This window comes from Salminus brasiliensis, chromosome 9 (assembly GCF_030463535.1).
Source record: "Salminus brasiliensis chromosome 9, fSalBra1.hap2, whole genome shotgun sequence".
NCBI classification, from domain to species: Eukaryota; Metazoa; Chordata; class Actinopteri; order Characiformes; family Bryconidae; genus Salminus; species Salminus brasiliensis.
Window position 1 is genome coordinate 3,951,836 of NC_132886.1, and position 23,201 is coordinate 3,975,036.

Consider the following 23,201-nt stretch of genomic DNA (forward strand, 5'->3'; position numbering starts at 1 on the left):
TTCCAAAAAAAGTATTTATTTAATAAAAACCTCTTTTATTAATTTAACATAACTTACAGACGATTCACAGGCTTTGAACTTAACAGTGCGGTACTGTCCAGTCTGAGTCTGATAACAGCAGCGTCCTCCCACTGCTGTACAGCCCGATACGTCCTCAGTGAGGTACTGTGGGGTTCTGCACAGAGGTCACAGGACCCTGCACCAGCAGACACCAGCAGAGCAGACTCACAGAAACACACCCTGCACAGAGGTCACAGAGCAGACGCCGGACTTCACCTGGCTTACACTCACACAAGAGTTCACTCCCACTGGCCACTTTATCGGAAACCCCTCTGTTGTAGCTCCACCTTGCTGAGGGTCTCATTACCATCTCCTATGTATGTCTACATGGCTGGTGTTTCTAATAAAGTGGCCAGTGGGTGGAAATGCAAAGATGGTGTTTCCAATAAATTGACCAGTGAGTGGAAGCACAAGGTAGGTGTTTCCAATAAACTGGCCAGTGATTTGAAGCACAAGGTGGGTGTTTCTAATAAAATGGCCAGGAAGTAGAAGCACAAGGTAGGTGTTTCCAATAAACTGGCCAGTGATTTGAAGCACAAGGTAGATGTTTCCAATAAACTGGCCAGTGATTTGAAGCACAAGGTAGGTGTTTCCAATAAACTGGCCAGTGATTTAAAGCACAAGGTGGGTGTTTCTAATAAAATGGCCAGTGATTTGAAGCACAAGGAAGGTGTTTCTAATAAAATGGCCAGGAAGTAGAAGCTCAAGGTAGATGTTTCCAATAAATTGGCCAATGAGTGGACATGCAAAGAAGGTGTTTCTGATAAAATGGCCAGTGATTTGAAGCACAAGGTGAGTGTTTCTAATAAATTGACCAGTGAGTGGAAGTACAAGATAGGTGTTTCCAATAAATTGACCTGTGAGTGGACATGCATAGAAGGTGTTTCTAATAAAGTGGCCAGTGATTTGAAGCACAAGGTGGGTGTTTCTAATAAAATGGCCAGGAAGTAGAAGTACAAGATAGGTGTTTCCAATAAATTGACCAGTGAGTGGACATGCAAAGAAGGTGTTTCTAATAAAGTGCCCAGTGATTTAAAGCACAAGGCAGGTGTTTCTAATAAAATGGCCAGTGAGCGGCTGTACAAGGTAGGTGTTTCCAATAAAGTGGCCAGTTAATCTATAGCTCCCTTATAAAAACAATCCTGCTACATTGTTTTCCACAGTAATTAACCTGACAGGCCAGAGGATCCGTACAGAACTCACCGTCCCCAATAAGAACTCAAGGCACAGAGCCGATGCAGCGGAGATTTGCTCGTCAGGTTTCTGCGGTTGACCTGTCCTGTGTTTGCTCTTTAGAGGAGAGTCCGGACGGACTGATGAGAGACTGATGCAGCATTCTTCACTAGCAGGACAGGACGGGGTGCCGAGTGTAAGCACGTGGAGGCCTGTGTACTCTGTATGAGGCACCTTCACAGCCCTGCCCCAAAGACAGCCCATAAGGTGCTTCCTTAGTGCTTACCCTCTTTGAGGGTTCCTTAGCGAAGACAGTGGTTCTGCCATCACGCAAATCCTCATATCTCCATTTGTCCCGGCCAACATGCTCAAATGGGGCTCATATGGGTATGGGAATGTGGGCTGGGTGGGTTCCAGGTGGGCATGGATGTGCATCTGAGTGGATGTCCATTTTTACTGGGATCCAGTTGGGCCTCCCAAATTGGCCCCATCATCACAGCCCACCTTAATGTCACACCTTGACCCCATATGCAGTGTACACCCCAGATGGGGACCACGTTTAACCCCCCCTGGTCCCATCACTGGACAACCTTCAATGGTTCTTTAGCAAAAAGGATGGTTCTGGTTATGTTTACTGGGTTCTACTGTAAGGTTCTAATGGATGATGGTTCTACTGTATATATTGCTTTCATGCAGAAACCAAAATTATCCAAATTTTCCACGTTTTGATATAATGTGAATCATGTTATTCATTATTTTGCTTTCTTTATACAGTTTCAAAGGGTTCTTCAAAGGTTCTTCAGCAGAGGTGATGGTTCTACTGTAAACCATCACCGTCAAAAACGCATCTCCGGTTTTGCTGTTTTCACTTTTCGACATAATGTGAATCTGGAGGTTCTTCTTAACGTCCCGTCAACATTTCGTGATGAATGGACCAATAGAAACGCCCCAAAATGACCTGGAATAAAATAATTTTCCATTGACTTCCATTGAAAGGTCAGAAGGTTTTTTCCTTCTCCTGTAAAATGTATAATTTCGGATAGAGGAGGATGTGCATGGACGATGTACAACCATAACAACTCTCAACAATCTCTTGATGTTCTCTATGATTGAAAACCTCCTGTAGATGGTCATTTAAAGAACCCCCGAGCACCAAAAATGGATTCATATAGAACCCTTTCAGCTCAGAGTAATGGAAGCTCCGACTCCACCGACTAGCATACAGCTAACCGCAGACCCACATCCACACACACTCTCCTCAAAGCGTGTGGAGGTGTTCCTCTGTAATCTCCAACAGACTTGCTTATGTGGGTTCTGACACTGTAGGACTGTTATCTAGAACACGGACGGAAGTTCAGCGCAGAGCTGAAAGCAGTCTCAGCACCACTGTCCACCTTAAAAGTGTGGAAACTATCCCTTCAGTACTCGGCCTCTCAGGCGTCTCTGTGTGTGTGTGTGTGTGTGTGTAACGCAGTGTGTCTGAGTCCCAGCAGAAGCAGCCTGGTTTCATTAACCGAGGGTTGACCTGCTTCTGAAGAACAGCTCCTCTCTCGTCCACTCTTCAGCCTTCAGCTGCTTTCCACAGAAAGTCCCATTAAAACACCATCAGCCCCCTTCAGACCGTCCTCTGAGATTCACTCGCACTCAGATCATACCTGAGAGAGAGTTAGAAAAACATTCATCAATAAGAGAAGGTCAGCCTCTACAAGCTGAAGACCTGTGTGTGTGTGTGTGTGTGTGTGTGTTTGAGTGTAGGAGCATCATACCATCTCGTCCATCCTCTAGAAATGTCCTCACTTGTCAAGCCCACGAGAACCTACAGCAAAGAAGAGACTGAATTATCAAAAATGTATGCAGCAGTGAGAGACAGGGGGAGAAACACACACCAACACACACACACACACACATACACACACATACACACACAGGATTTGACTGCATTCAGACTGCATGACAGGAGTGTTACCATCCCACCTCATCACCCCCAACTCCCCAACTCATCATATATATATATACTGGAAACAATCCAGGCCCATGGTAGTTTATTGGATGAAACCACTGGACAAAATAATTTAGGATAGTGATGAAAATATATAAATCAAGACAAAAATCATGCATATAAATATAGGAACGTTTAAACAACGTAAAAGAAAATAAAAGAGATGAATTAAAGAGAAAAACTGGGAGTGTCTTCACAGTTTCACTCTCACTCCCACCTCTCACTCGACTATCAAAATAAGCTTCTCTCAAAGTCTGCACATCCTGACCTTCCTCCAGCCCAAACTAACCTATGCTTTCCAACCTAGGAATTTATAACACCCTAAGTGGCCCAATCAGCATTCGCCACCACACACTCAGCTTTTACCCCCTATATGGAAACATACACTGACAAATGTGTGCTGAGTGACATGGATATGTGTGTGTATGTGTGTGTGTGTGTGATGTACACACCTTGGGACGTAACTTGTTTGGGCTCAGTTTATTCTGGCAAAAGACACCGTAAGATAATTCAGAGGCAAATGAGACATCTAATCTATCATGTACTGGTACATTATGAGATATTATGAGTTTTTACTGCAGAAGCTCCAGATCTCATCAGAACAGATAAAGCAGCTGAACATGAATCCAGTAAAAAGGAGAAACAAGAGCTTCTCATTCTGAAGAAAGAAAGTAGTGAGATCTTGTCGGTGAGCTAGTCTGAAGAACAGAGCTCGCTCGGTTCCTCCAGGGTTCTCCTGGACGTCCCCCAGTCCAGCCAGCACAGCGTGGAGGATGTGTTCAATCAACTCCATCAGCAGCAGCAGCAGCAACAGCTCACCTGATTTACCATCATTAAGCCCTGATTTACCACCAAACCAGGTGTTGATCTGAGGAGAACTCTAAATAATACTAGACTCCATGAGAGAGGAGAACTTTGGAGATGTTCTAATGATGAACACAGTGATGGAGAACCACCACCACTTTCTGTAGTTCATTCTAATATCTGTGTTTTACTGAGAGAATAAACACTGACTGAGCAGTGTGTGTGTCTGTGTGTGTGTGTGTGTGTGTGTGTGTGTACCTTGCCCAGTAGTCCTTTATGTTTTGACAGGAGTCCACCTCCATTCTTCACAGCTACATCCAGAGTTCTCCTGTGCAGCTCAACTACGGATACTATAAACTCAAACCTACGCGCGCACACACACACACACACACACACACACACACAGAGATTATTTGGGTGAAAAATAAGAAGTAAATAAATTCTAAACTATATTAGTTCTGGATATTAATTTCATTACAACTTGATCCAGGCCTATTTTAATGGATCAGGTACGGGCTATTTTAATCCTGATCCAGTTCAGAGTCTTAGTTTGAACCACAGTGTTCAGAGCGCCATCTGTTGTCCTCAAGACACCATTAACAGACATTACTCCCAGCCGGCTGCAGCAGCAGTGTGGACGTTCTCAGAAGGTAAATAAAGGAGTTGAGGTTCTGCAGTGTGGAGCTATTTTACAGTGGAACCTGAAAACAGACCATAATATCTGACCCTTTATAAAACTCTCACTGAAACGCTCTGTTTTACCAGCGGGAGAACCGCACAACCGCTCGCTCACCTTTCTCTGTTTATAAACCAGAACCCATTCAGAACCGAGTCAAGGCTAATGCTAATGCTAACATACTCACACATGCTATAGAAAATCCCAATCACACACACACACACACACACAGCACATTCACCCACTATAAACCAGTTATTACACACCAGTAGACCAACAACCACAGATACCAGTCCAGAGTGTGCACCACTACACACACACTCTCTCACACACACAGGAAGTGATCAGACTGCAGTGTTGTAAAGGAGCTGGGAGCTGATTGGTCAGGGAGGAGATCAGACTGGATTATCAGATATTAAACACTATAAAACATCATTTTAAGATTTTAAGTCTCGACTAAACTAAATCAGTCAGTCCAGAAAGTCTGATTATAGAAACTGATCCTGAAAATAAAGGATTTTACTGATCAGATTAATCAGCAGCTCGTCTGATCTAAACCGTGGAGCTGGAGTATTATTTATACACACACACAGAGATCAGACCGGATCGGATTGGCTGATATATATTAAGAGGCTCGATCAGATAGGGGCAAACTAATCTAATCAGGACAGCCCAACTAAATGATCAGTTATGAAGTTCTAAAGTGACTGAAGTTCTTACGACTGGTCGTAGACGGGGTTGAGGGTTTTCCTCATGGTGCTGGTTTTCCTGCGGCCGCTTCGGCCCTTGTCTGGCAGCAGGTAGAGGCGGATGTAGGGGTCCGATCCGTCCTTCCCCATAGCTATCAGGTTACTGGAGAGTCACAGAAAAACACAGTCCTGCACTGAGCTTCGGTTTACACACCTGCAGAGGAGCTTCCTTCAGGAAAGACCTGCTGCACTTACGAGACATAGTTCAGCAGAGATCTACACACCCCTCCCCATGTTTATAGATAACACTGACAGCAATGGTTCAAACCCGATCTGCACCAACAGCCCTTACAGCTTCAGATACGGCTCGGCTCGACCCGCTATATTTTATTTGGAATTTGGATCGTCTGTTCAGTGTAGGTGTGTTATTTGGTGAGTATGTGTGTTTTCTCACCGACAGGCATGAACCACCACAATGAGCTTGTTCCTGTGAGAACTGTGTCTGATGGTGAGCTGCACTTCACCAAGAGGACACTCGGCTGGAGCCGAACCACTGTGGACAGAGAGAGAGAGAAAGTTAGTGTCGACTTTGGTGAACTTCAACATTCAAAAAATAGCACTGAACAAAAGAGGGGTGTGAAGCATTCAGCGTTGAGCAACAAGAAGGGTTAAAAACCTGCAGCATTGAAGAACAAGAGGGGTATAAAGCCTTCAGCATTGAGCAACAAGAGGGGTATAAAGCCTTCAGCATTGAGCAACAAGAGGGGTATAAAGCCATTCAGCATTGAACAACAAAAGGGGTATAAAGCCATTCAGCATTGAACAAAAAGAGGGGTATAAAGCCATTCAGCATTGAACAAGAGGGGTATAAAGCCATTCAGCATTGAGCAACAAAAGGGATATAAAGCCATTCAGCATTGAACAAAAAGAGGGGTATAAAGCCATTCAGCATTGAACAACAAGAGGGGTATAAAGACCTTCAGCATTGAGCAACAAGAGGGGTATAAAGCCTTCAGCATTGAGCAACAAGAGGGGTATAAAGCCATTCAGCATTGAACAACAAAAGGGGTATAAAGCCATTCAGCATTGAACAAAAAGAGGGGTATAAAGCCATTCAGCATTGAACAAGAGGGGTATAAAGCCCTTCAGCATTGAGCAACAAAAGGGATATAAAGCCATTCAGCATTGAACAAAAAGAGGGGTATAAAGCCATTCAGCATTGAACAACAAGAGGGGTATAAAGACCTTCAGCATTGAGCAACAAAAGGGGTATAAAGCCATTCAGCATTGAACAAAAAGAGGGGTATAAAGCCATTCAGCATTGAACAAGAGGGGAATAAAGCCCTTCAGCATTGAACAACAAGAGGGGTATAAAGCCCCCCCAGCTCTGATAAACAAGAAGGGTATAAAGACCTTCAGCATTGAACAACAAGAGGGGTATAAAGCCCTTCAGCATTGAGCAACAAAAGGGGTATAAAGCCCTTCAGCATTGAACAACGAGAGGGGTATAAAGCCCCCCCAGCTCTGAGAAACAAGAAGGGTATAAACCACCCCAAACATCAAGCATCTAATGCAGACCATTAGTGAGGTCAGGATGTTGAATGGTCAGAGCTGGGGGGCTTTACACCCCTCTAGCCCACGCCTGGCATTATTAGGCAGCATGGAGCCAATAGGTTCATGATGTTGCAGTACTCAACGCTGAACACTCACTTCTGCAGCTGTGTGAGTCTGTGCTGCAGCTCCAGCGTGGCGGACGGTAGCGAGGTGTCTGAGGCCAGGCTGTGTGTGGAGTCTCTGTGGTTCTGCTGCTGCCTGGTCAGGCTGCTCAGAGCTGAACTGGAGCTGCTGCGGCCGGCCTCGGTCAGGCGCACCGGAGACCCCTCTGAGCCCCTCTGCCCCTGGGGGGCGCCGCAGGGTGTGGTGGGGGGAGGCGTGCAGGGGGCTGGGGCATGTGTATGTGTGTGAGTGTGTACAGAGTGGGAGTGATTGGCGCTCTGAGGTTGGGGGGTCGGCGTGGAGACGCATTGGCTGGTGCGTCGGATTTGCACGGAGGAAGGCAGGCCGGACGCGACCTCCTTTTCAAGGCAAAGAACCTGTGAGCATACAGAGATACACAGAGAGGAAGTTCTTAGAGTCAGCAATCCCCAGTCTGATCTAGCGTCTGATCTCACCTGAATTTTAGGTTTCGTGTTTTGTATTATTCAGTGTTGTCTATTCTGAGTCACCCTACACACTGACCCTGAGTGCCATCTTCAGTTTGAGGGTGCTGCTGGGGCCGGAGTTGCTGAGGGGAAACTGCTGAGTCAGCGTGAGGTCCTCGTCCGCTAGGAGACCCGCCAGAGGCACCCGAGCGCTGCCCAGCACAGACTTGTGCTTATCGTCCCTCACCTGAAACAGTGAGAACAGAGGCTCTGATGTTCAGTTTCAGACACATTTTTAAGCTGAAACTGTTTATTATGTGCTTTGATGTGTTGAATTGACATGTGATTAATAACTGTTTTAATAATTAAGTTAGCTTAAAGGTACTGGAGGAACGTTTGAGGGTCCTTTAGCTTGAAACTGTGGATGAACCTCTTAAGGTGCTTTGAAGAACCTTCAAAGAAAGGTATTTAGAAGAAAAAAGTTCCTTGAAGTTTCTTCAAAGCATCTTTCAAACTGAAGGAGCCCCAAAACTTCCTCCAGGATCTTCTACTTTAACCGTGTAGAGGGGAGTGATTATAGGGAGAGTAATGTGGTGCGGTTATTTTCCCCAAACTGCCCGGGTTATTATTGCTGGTACGAGAGCACAGATTCATCTTATGGGGATTACTGTGGCAGCAGTTCGGGCAGGAATGCCACTGGGGGGCTAAAAAAATCAAATTTGTGCTGCATCCCCCCGCACACCTCAGCCTGCAGCTAGAAATGTGCATTTCCTGAAGAGAAACAAAGAATGGCTGCAGTGGTTTCCACTTTTAGCCATTATGGCAAAACCAGCAAAGCCAGGACGTATTCCAGGGGGTTGCTATGGTATCCCAGGTAGTTGATATGGGGTGGCTAGGTAGTTGCTAGATGGTTACTATTGCATTGCTAGGTCATTACTATAGGCTTGATAAGTGGTCGATAAATGGGTACTAAAATGTAGATAGGCGCCCACTATGATGTTGTTAGGTGGTTGCTACGGTATCATAGGTATATATATAAGTGGTTGCTAAATGGGTGTTATAATGTAGAAAGGTGATTATTATGGTGTTGTTGGGCGGTTGCAATAGTATCCCAGGAGATTGCTATGGTTTTGCTAAGTGATTGGTAGACGGTTGCTAAAGTGTAGCTAGATGGTTGCTATGGTGTTGCTATGTCATTGCTATGGAGTTGCTTAGTGTTGCTATGGTATTCCAGGTGTTTGCTATAGTGTTGCTAGATAGCACCGGTAGCTATAGCACCATGTAGCTAGATGGTTACTATGGTGATGCTAGGTGGCTGCTATGAAGATCCTTAGTGGTCCCTAGAGTGTTGCTAGACAGTTGCTATGGTATCCCATGTGGTTCCTAAGGTGTTTCTAAGTAATTGCTATATGGGTGATAAATAGTAGTTAGGTTGTTGCTATGGTGTTGCTAGGTGGATTCTATGGAGTGTTGCTATGGTATCCCAGGTGGTTGCTATGTTGTTTCTAGGTGATTGGTATGGAATCGGTCAGTGTTGCAACGGCATCCCAGGTGGTTGCTATAGTGCTGCTGAGTGGTTGCTATGTAGGCACTATAGTGTTGCAAGGCGATTGGTATGGAGTTTCCAACTGCTAGCCAGGGCGTTGCTAGGTGTTTGCTAGGCAGTTGCTATGGTACACCAGATGGTTGCTATGGGCCTGCTAGGTAGCTGCTAGGTGATTGCTATGGGTTGCTTGGTGGTGGCTATGGTGCCCCTTGTGGTTGATATGGTGGTTTTTAGATTAGTTTGATATGTTGATAAGTTGATATGGTGTTTCAGGTGGTTGCCAGCATGATGCAAAGTGGTTGCTGTGGTACCCCATGTGGTTGTTGAGTGTTACTAGTGTATTATTATGAGATAAGAAGGGGGCACACAAAGCAGAAACCGTACATCCGTGTGTGTGTATGGGTGTGTATGGGTGTATGGGTGTGTGTGTGTGTGTGTGTGTGTGTGTGTATGGGTGTGTATGGGTGTATGGGTGTGTGTGTGTGTGTGTGTATGGGTGTAATGCCATACCTCCACCTGCAGTTCCTGAGTGCGAGGGTTATGAACCAGAAATGAAAAGGCCTCCTCCCACAGCGGCTCACACGTCTTGTAGCGCACCTGAAACCACGGCAACACCAATCACACCTCACCTTTGGGCCAATCAGTTCAGCAACTCCTAAAACGTGTGGCCAGTGTGTGATTAAATCCACTGCTCAGCGTTCGGGGACCCCAAGCTCTTCACAATGTTTTCGATATAAATGAGCTTGCCCTTCTCCAGCATCCAGTCAGCACCCAGCCCCTCCAGTCTTTTGATCATCGGCCTTCTTTTGATCTTGTGACTCAAACTCTGCTCATTAATCAGCCCTTTGAATCAAGTACACCTAATCCTGAGCGGGGAAACATTCACTCTGTTGGTAAATATTCTTTCAGCTCAGGTCTGATGTGACGTTGGGGCTAATTAGTGCGGCCCAAGAACCGAACCCTGCGGGACCCAGGGTTCAATTCTTGGGCCGCTCTAATTTATTTATACATGCTTCCTTTAACACTTCCAGTCATCTTCACTGTCCCGGTTGCTATGGTATCCCAGGTAGTTGATATGGGGTGGCCAGGTAGTTGCTAGATGGCTACTATTACACTGCTAGGTCATTGCTATAGGGTTGATAAGTGGTTGCTAAATGGGTGCTATAATGTAGATAGGTGATTACTATGGTGTTGTTAGGTGGTTGCTATGGTATCCCAGGTAGATGATATGGGGTGGCTAGGCAGTTGCTAGATGGTTACTGTTGCATTGCTGTACGGTTAATAAGTGGTTGCTAAATGGGTGCTTTAATATAAACAGGTGATCGCTATGGGGTTGCTATGGCATTACAGGTGGTTGCTATGGTGTTGCTAAGTGATTGGTAGATGGTTGCTTAGTGTTGCTATGGTATCCAAGGTGGTTGCTAGATAGCAACCTAGGCTAGGTGGTTACTATGGTTACTATAGTTAGAAGTGGTTCGTGCATCTTGCAAAGATGCCCCCTGGTGGCCTACCATTGCAAATGTACCAGACATGGGGCAAATGGGTAGACCCCAGGGATTTACAGAAGCCCAAAGGAGGGATTACATCTACTGGCTACCTTGGGTGCGCTTAGGGATCCTCCAGGAGCTTCTGCGCTTGCCCTACTGCCGCCACTGCAACTATGACGATCTGACTGTGGTCTTTAATACGTTAGGCTGTCCCAAATTAACGAATTGTCAGAACTATTTGTACAGCTAGGTGCCCCCAAATCTTCAACATTTCTAATATTCCAATCCTCACCTTGCTCTCGTACGTCTTCTGTCCGACGGTTAACTGAACGTACGGGCTCGGGTCCCGGTTCACTTTCCTCCCAGACTGCAAAACAGCACATCCACAGTTTATCCAATAGGAAACAACCCGTATAGGTTTCCTTAAAGGTTAAAGGAACAGTTCAGCCTATTGACACCATGCTGCCTAATACCAGGTGTGGGCTAGTAGAGGGGTATAAAGCCCCCCAGCAATTCTCCCCCCAAAATCTAGTAGAAAGCCTTCTTCCTTGGACAGTAGAGACAGTAGAAACTCTTTTAATAGCAATGCATAAGAAACAACGCACAATGAGCAGGTGTCCCAATACTTTTGTCCATTAATCACAGCAGACTTATACTGTCACCGATCCGCATACTGTCCCTCATTCAGCTTTCAAACTCGTCTAATATAAATTAAATGAGATTGGCAACCATCTAAATCCAGTATTTGTTAGCGTCATTAGCCTAGCATCTCCCATTCTAAATGAAAGCAGCAGCATACAGCAGATATCAGTATGTAAGAGACCTGTATTGCCTAACTGACCGCATCTGGGGTCAATGATCAATCACGTTCATTAGATTTTTCACTGAACTGTTCCTTTAAAGTCACAATCAAACACTGGAACGATTGGAAATCGTTACACACACACATTTGCTTACACACACACACACACTTACATACACACAGTACTCCAGGGAGCAGGCAGGCCTGGTCCTGTTAGTGAGCCATGCTGAATGTTAATGAGAGATTCATTTCCCAGAAGCACTGCGGTGTTACGAACATATTCACGGCTAAAGTGAGCACTGAAAGAAGCTCGGCGGCGTCTAAGAGACCCTGCGAGACCCTGCGAGACCCTGCGAGACCCTGCCCAGGGTGTAAATTCTCCCCAGGTGGGCTTTAATTAGTGCAAAAAGGAAATATAGGAGGGAATTATATCTATTTTTGATGTTTTTCACTGAAACAGGGCTGCTGATGGACAGGCCAGATGGACATATTGTAAACACAGGGTCTGTGTAGGTGAGTGTGGGTGGATAGGCGATGCATAGCTAATGAGCAGTGACTAGAGAATAAGGCCTATATATATATATATATATATATATATATATATATATATATATATACAACCTGTATTGCCTGACTGACCGCATCTGGGGTCAATAATCAATCACGTTCATTCGATTTTTCACTAAACTGTACCTTAAAAGTCAATATACAGTGCATATACAGCTTTTGTATATATATATATATATATATATATATATATATATATATATATATATATATATATATACACACACAAAAGCTGTATATGCACCAATCAGCCATAACATTAGAACTGGCGAAGTAAAAAATCTACAGTGGCTTCAGTCAAGGGGTAAATCCATTAGCAGCAAGTAACCAGTCAGCTGAGACACTTTGACAAGAACCAAACTGTGAGGTTCTAGACAACTGGGTCAGAACATCTCCAAAAAAACCTCAGGCAGGCCTTGTCTTGGGGTGTTTTTTGGGTATGCAGTGGTCAGTACCCACCAAAAGTGCTTCAAGGAAGGACAACCATTGAACCCACGACAGACGGGGTCATACTGATGCTCATGGAGGCCCCGCCCACCTCACAACTTACAGGGTTTTAGTAAAGGATCTGCCTTGGTGCCAGAAACTGCAGGACGCCGTCAGAGGTCTTGTGGAATCCGTAGCCCAAAATGGTCAGAGCTGTTGTGGTGGAAGAAGGGGGACCTACTTACTGTTAGGCGGTGGTGCTAATGTTATGGCTGATCCGTGTATAAGTCATAGCGTCTAGATTTCACCTTATTGAAGAAGGAGGGCCTATTTGATATGGTCCAGACTCGCTGCTACTACTACTATCCTATTAAATCATACGGGCTGATACCATCCGATTATACTACTGGGAGTGTTTAGCTACTGGCGGTTCAGACTTTCCACCAAGACATCCACATGGCTGGACAATGTAGCACTAGCAAACATGCAGTTGACCAGCATGACACACCAACCAGCAGCCATCAGTGTGTGTCCTACGCATCTTGCACAGTGCAGAGCGATGATACAGAGCCAGATACATGATCCGATCGGAACGCAGCACTTTGTAGGGTATGAAGCTCGTGGTTCAGTCAGCATGCTGTTCCACAGTACCTTCAGCAAACCTCTGTAAGGGAGTTTCGGAGCGTCGGTGTTAAACTCAAGCTGCTCGCTCTTTGGGGGAGAGGAGTGTGGGAGAAAATGGAGCAAAACTGTTATTATGATGAAGGAGTGAGTAAGAGTGTGTGAGTGTGTGACAATGGAGGTCTACATAGACAGGACTTACACTATATGGACAAAAGGGGACATTGGGACACCTACAGGAGCTTTCTTCTGACCCCCCCATTCTAAACCCATAGGCTTTATTAATAAGGAGCTGGTCCCCCTTTACGTGGTCTGACAGACACTCGGTGTCTGAGCTGCTCTCTGTGAGCTGTTCCTCCTAAACTCTTCCACTGTTCAATAATAACACCACTCACAGCTGATGGAGGAAGATCTAGGAGGGAGGAGATTTCACCAGCTGACTTGTTGTTGTTGGTGCAGCGGTGTCTCCTATTACATACAGAACCACGCTGGAGTTCAGTGAGCTCTTCAGAACCTCCCGTTCTTTCACTGATGTGTGGAAGAAAGGCTGACTGCAGGGCTAGGGGCTTGATTTTCTACAGGTGTGGTTGCAATGGGACTGAATAAAACACCTGAATTCAGTGATTAAGAGGTGTGTCCCAATACTTTTGTCCAAATAGTCCAAAACACATTTTCTACGTCTGCATCTCAGTTTGGTCAACACTTCATCCTGAGTTGAGCCTCAAAAACAGCATCAGTAAATGAGCTGCAGCTGAAACTGATCAAATACTGTGTAAGATGTTGAGCCTGTGGCTCCGCCCCCTCCATCTGTTCACAGGTTAGAACTTCAATTGATTGTTTGAATCAGTGACTTTAGAAAACATGGACGCCGTGGCTCGGCCCCCTTCCGTTCTACAGAAATGAAGCCAAAACTGTCCACCATGTTGTCAAATTTGCAACCAGAGAGTGGAGCCAGACTCGCCTACTCATTTGGTAGACCCGCCCCTCCTTCTCCCAGACCGAGCCTCCTCAGTGTCTCAGACCGTCTTCATTGAGCTTCCAGTGCAGAAGCAGAGAGGGGATTTCCCCCTGGATTCCCAGTTTGTCCGGTAAGTGGACGGACGCTCTAACAGTAAAAGGGCAGCTCATGGAAGTTCCTCTACAGCTCAGCTCCTCCGTGTACTGAACAGAAAGGACGGCATGCAGGTCCGGCTGCAGACGACCAGCCTCTTCCAGTCAATCACTTCATTCCTAAGTGTAGCCCCGCCTTCTTACGATAGAGCAGAATACGGGTCAATACAGGTCAATATCAGCCCAGGGAGACTAACTGCTGGAATTAGAGGAGGTAATTGAGATGTAAAATGGGTGGAGCTACAGATCGTACTGCAACCAGCCAGCAGAGGAGGTAGACCTGTGGTTGCTTCACCTTTGGGAGATGTTGGGCTGTCCATGTTTTCTGCATACTTGAATTAGGTTAGTTAGAGGCGTCTAGACGGTGATCTCTCATTGTCTGAGAGTCCCTGACCAGCATTTCCTAATGAATTTGGAATGAACACTTCTTCTTTCTCCAGGATGAAAGAGAAAGGCTGAGGAAAGCAGTAAAAATAGGCCTGAGCTTTTACTATCTCACCTCGCCTGCTTTTTAGAAGCGGGAAATGTCACCAATGTGTCGCAGTCAACAGTCTTCACTTAGCCTGAGCACTTTCCATTAGCAGTCTCCTGTTAACCTTAGACCTGCTTTATAAGGCAGCAGAGAATAAAATGTGGCTGACACTTCTATCATCACGCTAAGACTCCTTTACGGCAGCACTTCTCCACATATGTGGAACAGGGGAGGAGAAACACATTCCCTACACTAATGAATTATGAACTATAATAATAACATCTATAATTCTATTCTATCTGAGCATTTGTCAGCCCAATAAAGTCCCACACTTACTATTTATAAATACTCCACAAATGCATTCTATGTCATCTTTAGGTAAAACATGTCTGGAAATACACTATATGGACAAAAGTATTGGGACACCTGCTCATTGTTCATTGATTCTTCTGAAATCAAGGGTATTAAAAAGAGTTGATCCTGCTTTTGTTGGAATAACTGGGAAGAAAGCTTTCTACTAGATTTAGGAGGAGCACTGCTGTGAGGATTTGATTGCATTTAGCCACAAGAGCAGGATGTTGTTAGTGAGGTCAGGATATTGGATGATTACCACCCCACCTCACCCCCAACTCCCTAGCTCATTCTAAAAGTACTGGATGGAGCTCCACCATCATTCCAGAGTTCTACTGCTCCACAGCTCAATGCTTGTCCATGCTTGGCATTATTAGGCAGCATGGTGCCAATAGGGTCATATTTATCTGTTCCAGAGGGTCTTATTCTATTAGCTGTACTTCTCTAAAGGGACCAGGCAAGCTGTGGGTGTGGGCATTTGCACATCTGTTTCAGCAATTTATTAGAAGGGGTGTCCACAAACATTTGGACATATAGTGTATCTTTCTTATAGTGTATTATTGTAGAATAAAATGAAAGCAATAATAAGCACATATTACTTCTGGGACCCTCCAGGTTTTCTACAGGCATCTGATCATTAACTGAAAGGAGAACTGTGATGTAATCATAGTTTTAGGACTATTTATTCATTTCTTTAATAATTTCCTTATTAATATATCTGCGGTTATATCCATGAAATCATAAAATTAGTGGTAATCATGCTCAGTTATTTGACGGCGCCATCCGCATGCTCTCTGGATGAAGCTCATCAGTTTCTGTTCAAATGAAAGTTAGGAAATTATTACTGTAAACCCAATCAGACTGTTAGCTGGGCGGCTAACACTGGCCCTCCAGCACCTGGATGCAGGATGGGGAGCGGTCAGACTCACAAACAGAGTTCGACAGAGAGTAGAAGAGTTTTCGCTAAAGACGAGACCCGAAGCCCTCCGCTCCCTCACGTTCCCACAGCCGAAACTGCCCTCGAACACACTCTTCAGAGGAAGCCAGAGGAGAGAAGGTCAGTGAGGCATGCCTTCTGGACCCGACTGGACTGGCCCTGCTTTATACAAACTATCCGACTGTTACCAGCTACTGAATCTGTCTAAATACTGAACGTTCAGTATTATTACTGTTGATTTGCTGATGATTTGTATTATTTACATAGAATTACTAGAGCTGTTAAATTATTACAGTTATGGTTTGTCATTTAGCTCATCGTTTTGTTTAATTAGTAAGTATATTAAAATTACATTTACATTATTTATTTATTATTTATTTTATTCTTTATACTTATTCACTTAAATCTGTCCTTAAAGAAGTATGTTTTCCATTCGAAAGGAAGTGACATGTTCCCCTCTATCATTTATACCGTCAGTGGTTCAGCTCATCCACCCACTGACTGTATAGATCATATATATCATATATACAGTCAGCAGTTCATCTCCTCCCCCCACTGACTGTATATTTCATATATATCATATATACCGTCAGTGGTTCAGCTATATACATATATACAGTCAGTGGGGGGAGGAGTTGAACCAGATCATATATATCATATATACAGTCATCAGTTCAGCTCCTCCCCCCACTGACTGTATATTTCATATATATCATATATACCGTCAGTGGTTCAGCTATATACATATATACAGTCAGTGGGGGGAGGAGTTGAACCAGATCATATATATCCTATATACAGTCAGCAGTTCAGCTCATCCACCCACTGACTGTATATATCATATATATCATGTATACAGTCAGTGTATATATACACACTGTGCTCCTGCTTCTGTTTGTTTGCTGTTGTTTGATTCATCCACAGGTCTCCCAGTGGTCCCTGTCCAGAGTAGTCTGCTGAAGGTGTTTAAAAAAGCAGCTTAAAAGCTAATTCTTAACAAAGGAGCTACAGCCTAGAGTTCTGTCAGAGCAACATACAGCACACGAAAAGCTGGACTTCAGCCTGACCTGCGGCAGACAGGTCAAAAGGTCAGAAAATAATATTAATAATGTATCACGTTATTGCATTATTGACAGCAGTAGTAATTACACAAATCCATTCTGCACCGACAGGCTGGATTCTACACTTCAGTTCAAATAAAACTCGAAACCTTCAATCAAATTCATATTATAAAAAAAACTATTTTGTTTATAGGCACTCCTGATATGTCTGAATTCAGTGATGAACATGCATGCTTGCTTCATTACAGCCACCCTGCTTACCCTCTGAGAGCACTGCTGTAGTAGATACAGTGTTTTACAGTATACATAGCTGCATAGAGGCTATACCGGACAGGTGAGAGCCGGAGAAACGCACTGTGAGTCATATAAAGATATATTTTTGGAGGGGAGAGGGTGACGGAGATCAGGTGGTTTAAGAAGAAAGAGGCAGTATAAAGGATCTATATGCATATATGACTGTGCCTTCTTTGGGAATGGGAAGCTGGGAGCAGGTTGGATGAGGACAGAGCAGCAGCGCTTACCGGAAGATTCCTGGCAGAGTCGAGGTAAACAACCAGCAAAGCAGAAGACAGACTGTCATTAGTCCTGATACTCCACAAAGCCTGAGAGAGAGAGAGAGAGAGAAAGAGAGAGAGAGAGAGAGAGAGAGAGAGAGAGAGAAATTAATATCCATCCATCCGTCTGTCTGTCTTTCTGTCTGTCTATGTGTATATCTATCTGTCTGTCTGTTTATGTATATATCTGTTTATTTGTCTGTCTGTCTGTATATCTGTCTGTATGTCTATCTATCTATCTATCTATATCTATCTACCTGTCTGTTTGTCTGGCTGTCTGGCTGTCTATCAATCTGTCTGTCTATCTATCTATTTATCTGTCTATCTATCTATCTATCTACCTGTCTGTTTGTCTGTCTATCTATCCGTCTGTCTGTCTGTCTGTCTATCTATCTATCTGTCTCTCTGTCTGTCTGTCTGTCTGTCTATCTGTCTATGTCTGTCTGTCTATCTGTCTATGTCTGTCTGTCTATTTATTTATCTATCTATTTATCTGTCTGTCTGTCTATCTATTTATCTGTCTGTCTGTCTGTCTGTCTGTCTATCTATCTGTCTGTCTGTCTGTCTGTCTATCTGTCTGTCTATCTATTTATCTATCTATTTATCTATATATTTATCTGTCTGTCTGTCTGTCTGTCTGTCTATCTGTCTGTCTATCTATTTATTAATCTATTTATCTGTGTCTGTATGTCTGTCTATCTATCTGTCTGTCTGTCCATCTGTCTGTCTATCTATTTATTAATCTATTTATCTGTCTGTCTATCTATCTGTCGATCTGTTTATCTATCTATCTATGTCTGTATGCCTGTATTTCTGCGAAACAGGTTCACTTTAAGATCTCTGGACTCATTCATTATTAATATGTGGTGACCTTGAAGGACATCATTTTAGTGCACTGAGCAAAGCAACAGTGAGTTTAATCAGACTGTGTTTTTACTGAACTGCATTAAAGCTGATATGATATAATAATATAATGGAACAGGTTGTGATTTATGTGTGTTATGTTTTATTCATAAATAACTGTTTGGAACTCTCATTAAATATTAATTAAAGACTTAGGGGGGCTCAAACTACCACTGTCCTGCTCCTGTGTGTGTGTGTGTGTGTGTGTGTGTGTATGCATACCTGATCCAGTTTCTCAGTGTCTGAATGCAGAGAGAGCCACTCTAGTCTCAGGTGCAGTTTCCCACTGGAGACCTCCTCCAGATCAAACCACTGCAATAACCCAGATAACAAACACACACACACACACACACACACACACACACACAGCCAATCAAGTCCTTCCTCTCTTACAAAATCACAGCATCAGAATGCATATACACAGGGATGTTATCTAGTGAAGGCTGCAATGAGAAGTGTGAGGATTCGGTAATGCACCGATGTTCTTATGAAATAATCAGTCATTCAGTTCACAGACGCGGCTCTTCAGAGTTCCTGAAGAAATCACTGCTGAGTGGGTGAAGGTCCAGCTGGAACCATTAGAAACAGTGGAAATGGTTGCTAAGGAAGTGAGGTAGAAATTGAAGTGTAGTGGTAATTAGACCTACCTCATCAACCTTCTGCTCCTTATGAAGCTCTGTTAGGTCAATCATCAGACTGAAAAACACAGTCATTACAGCCACATTTAATTCACTTAAAAATCAATGATCAATTATCAATTACACTCATAAAGTACCTCTCAATTAGGATTATGTAATACCCTTATGTATTGCTTAATCAGGCCTATACCCTTACTATCCTTACACACTTCTCAATAAGGCTTATACAGTACCTGTATGCACTTCTCAGTTAGGCTTATACAGTACCCTTATATACTTATTATTTATGTTTATACAGTGCCCTTATACACTTCTCCATTAGGTTTATACAGTGATCTTATACACTTCTCCATTAGGCCTATACAGTACCCTTATATACTTCTTATTTATGTTGGCCTATACAGTACCCCTATATACTTCTAAATTTATGTTTATATAGTGCCCTTATACATGTCTCAGTTAGGCTTATAAAAACTCTTATACACTTCTCCATTAGGCCTATACAGTACCCTTATATACTTCTTATTTATGTTTATATAGTGCCCTTAAACACTTCTCCATTAGGCTTATAAAGTGATCTTATGCACTTCTCCATTAGGCTTATACAGTGATCTTATGCACTTCTCCATTAGGCTTATACAGTGATCTTATACACTTCTTCATTAGGCCTATACAGTACCCTTATACACTTCTCCATTAGGCTTATACAGAACCCTTATATACTTCTTATATATGTTTATATAGTGCCCTTATACATGTCTCAGTTAGGCTTATAAAAACACTTATACACTTCTAGATTAGGCTTATACAGTGATCTTATACACTTCTCCATTAGGCCTATACAGTACCCTTATATACTTCTTATTTATGTTTATATAGTGCCCTTATACATGTCTCAGTTAGGCTTATAAAAACCCTTATACACTTCTCCATTAGGCTTATACAATACCCTTATATACTTCTTATTTATGTTTATATAGTGCCCTTAAACACTTCTCCATTAGGCTTATACAGTGATCTTATACACTTCTTCATTAGGCCTATACAGTACCCTTATACACTTCTCCATTAGGCTTACACAGTACCCTTATATACTTCTTATATATGTTTATATAGTGCCCTTATACATGTCTCAGTTAGGCTTATAAAAACCCTTATACACTTCTCCATTAGGCTTATACAGTGATCTTATACACTTCTCCATTAGGCCTATACAGTACCCTTATATACTTCTTATTTATGTTTATATAGTGCCCTTAAACACTTCTCCATTAGGCTTATACAGTGATCTTATGCACTTCTCCATTAGGCTTATACAGTGATCTTATACACTTCTTCATTAGGCCTATACAGTACCCTTATACACTTCTCCATTAGGCCTATACAGTACACTTATATACTTCTTATTTATGTTTATACAGTGCCCTTATACACTTCTCCATTAGGCTCATACAGTGATTTTATACACTTCCCAGTTAGGCTTATACAATGGTCTTATGTATTGCTCAATAAGACTTATAAAATACCCTTGTTTATGCGTATAACAGTACCATTATACATTTCTCAATAAGGCTTATACAGTACATTTATATATTTCTTATTTCGGTCTATCATTTTACACTTTTACACTAATAAAGGATTATCTTATCTTATCTTATCTTCTCAATTTGGGTTATTATATAGACTCAATTTATATTATAGTTATGAATTAGACAAGCACTGCCTTAGAGCTTTTAATGCCTCAATAGCAAGCAATGCAAACAGTGGGAACTGATCATCACATAAAGTATACTTACACTAACACTGATACACACCTCTGAACTAGAACTGCTGCTTGCGGAAAGTAAAGACTAGTAGTAATAAGGCACCCTTACACTTCAGCTGAAACTAAGATAAAATGAAAATAAAAAAATAGAAAATTGAATATAATATAAACTATATATAATTTTTTACTGTTTCTGACACTGACATTTATAAAAATGAACACAATCAGTACTGCAGCCAAATCGAAGCCTATTTTGTACGGATTTAAGTTCATGCTTAAAGATATCAGTGTATTATTGTCTCCAGTGTAAAGCTGAAAAAGCCAGACTTCAGACACCAAACACGCCTTGACTGACTGGCTACTGGCTTTAGGGTGAGAGGAGGATCTGTGTAAATTAGATTTGGGGTTGGACAAACGCTTTAAAGCCAGTCTAAACTATATTATACACTCTTTATATTAACTGAGGTTAGCACTGGGGAGCACAGCCCTACAGAAGTTCCTCTAACAGGCCAAATTCATCTTCTGAAGGCTGTGGGAGGTGGAGTGATGAAGTGCTGTGGTCCTGCCTTCCTGATTTAAGCCTATAACAGCTTCATAAACCTGTAGCTCTATGATCATCTATCAGGATTCAGTCTTCCTAGAATGGTATGACTCCCTCGAGCTCGGGCTGTGTTTCATTCATTTAATACACACAGGTAAAGAGCAGGGAACGCTACCTGCCCAAGAAGTCGTCTTTGTCTGGGTCTTCATCAAACAGCTCTATCTCCAGGTGCTGTCCAGAATGCTCATATACCATTGCCTATAGAAACACACACACACAGTCATGAAAATTATACTGTTACATAACATACTGTATATAAATACTGTATATAAAAATAAGAGTGGAATAAGACTGGAACCTCCATAACAGGTGAAGACGGTGGTCAGATGCAATATAACTTTAAGGTTGATTGAGATTAAATTGATAATTGAGGTGAGACGCTCGTGACGAGATATGAACACCGATAACTGAGGGTGAATTATGAGGTTTGTGACTGAGGTTCAACACTGATGATTAGACTTAAACACTGATAATTAGGAAGAGACATTGATAATTAGGGTTGAACACTGACAATTAGGTTAAATATATGAATAATTATATAATATATTATATGTATAAATATATAATTATAATAATTATATGAATAATTAGGATTGAATACCTATAACTGAGATTAAACACTGATAATTAAAGTTAAACACTGATAATTAGAGTTAAACACTGATCATTAGAGTTGAACACTGATCATTAGAGTTAAACACTGATCATTAGAGTTGAACACTGATCATTAGAGTTAAACACTGATAATTAAAGTTAAACACTGATCATTAGAGTTGAACACTGATCATTAGAGTTGAACACTGATCATTAGAGTTAAACACTGATCATTAGAGTTAAACACTGATCATTAGAGTTGAAAACTGATCATTAGAGTTAAACACTGATCATTAGAGTTGAACACTGATAATTAGAGTTAAACACTGATCATTAGAGTTAAACACTGATCATTAGAGTTGAACACTGATAATTAGAGTTGAACACTGATAATTAGAGTTAAACACTGATCATTAGAGTTAAACACTGATCATTAGAGTTGAACACTGATAATTAGAGTTAAACACTGATCATTAGAGTTAAACACTGATCATTAGAGTTGAACACTGATAATTAGAGTTAAACACTGATAATTAGAGTTAAACACTGATCATTAGAGTTAAACACTGATCATTAGAGTTAAACACTGATCATTAGAGTTGAACACTGATAATTAGAGTTAAACACTGATCATTAGAGTTAAACACTGATCATTAGAGTTGAACACTGATAATTAGAGTTGAACACTGATAATTAGAGTTAAACACTGATCATTAGAGTTAAACACTGATCATTAGAGTTAAACACTGATCATTAGAGTTAAACACTGATCATTAGAGTTGAACACTGATAATTAGAGATAAACACTGATCATTAGAGTTAAACACTGATCATTAGAGTTAAACACTGATCATTAGAGTTAAACACTGATCATTAGAGTTAAACACTGATCATTAGAGTTAAACACTGATCATTAGAGTTAAACACTGATCATTAGAGTTAAACACTGATCATTAGAGTTGAACACTGATCATTAGAGTTAAACACTGATCATTAGAGTTGAACACTGATAATTAGAGTTAAACACTGATAATTAGAGTTGAACACTGATCATTAGAGTTAAACACTGATAATTAGAGTTAAACACTGATCATTAGAGTTGAACACTGATCATTAGAGTTAAACACTGATCATTAGAGTTGAACACTGATAATTAGGCTTTAACATCAATACTTGGAGTTGAACATTGATCATTAGGACTGAACACTAATAGAGGTAAACACT

The 23,201-nt window shown here is 42.2% G+C and overlaps 1 protein-coding gene across 4 annotated transcripts in view; it reads right to left on the reverse strand.

The window, feature by feature from the left end:
- Positions 1 to 23,201, reverse strand: part of esyt2b (extended synaptotagmin-like protein 2b) — a 65,899-nt gene continuing 42,698 nt past the window's right edge. Inside the window, exons 10-24 of one of the 4 annotated variants that reach the window (XM_072687157.1) lie at positions 21,499 to 21,581; positions 19,027 to 19,075; positions 18,602 to 18,691; positions 17,444 to 17,524; positions 13,022 to 13,081; positions 10,868 to 10,942; positions 9,599 to 9,685; positions 7,640 to 7,789; positions 7,112 to 7,494; positions 5,856 to 5,954; positions 5,433 to 5,564; positions 4,295 to 4,400; positions 3,685 to 3,717; positions 3,000 to 3,049; positions 1 to 2,888 (exon numbers count right to left, since the gene is read on the reverse strand). In XM_072687157.1, the coding sequence (XP_072543258.1) occupies positions 2,849 to 2,888; positions 3,000 to 3,049; positions 3,685 to 3,717; positions 4,295 to 4,400; positions 5,433 to 5,564; positions 5,856 to 5,954; positions 7,112 to 7,494; positions 7,640 to 7,789; positions 9,599 to 9,685; positions 10,868 to 10,942; positions 13,022 to 13,081; positions 17,444 to 17,524; positions 18,602 to 18,691; positions 19,027 to 19,075; positions 21,499 to 21,581 (1,518 nt within the window). In that variant the 3' untranslated portion in view covers positions 1 to 2,848. The remainder of the gene's footprint in view (positions 2,889 to 2,999; positions 3,050 to 3,684; positions 3,718 to 4,294; positions 4,401 to 5,432; positions 5,565 to 5,855; positions 5,955 to 7,111; positions 7,495 to 7,639; positions 7,790 to 9,598; positions 9,686 to 10,867; positions 10,943 to 13,021; positions 13,082 to 17,443; positions 17,525 to 18,601; positions 18,692 to 19,026; positions 19,076 to 21,498; positions 21,582 to 23,201) is intronic. The other 3 variants (XM_072687159.1, XM_072687158.1, XM_072687160.1) reach the window with 3 other exon arrangements.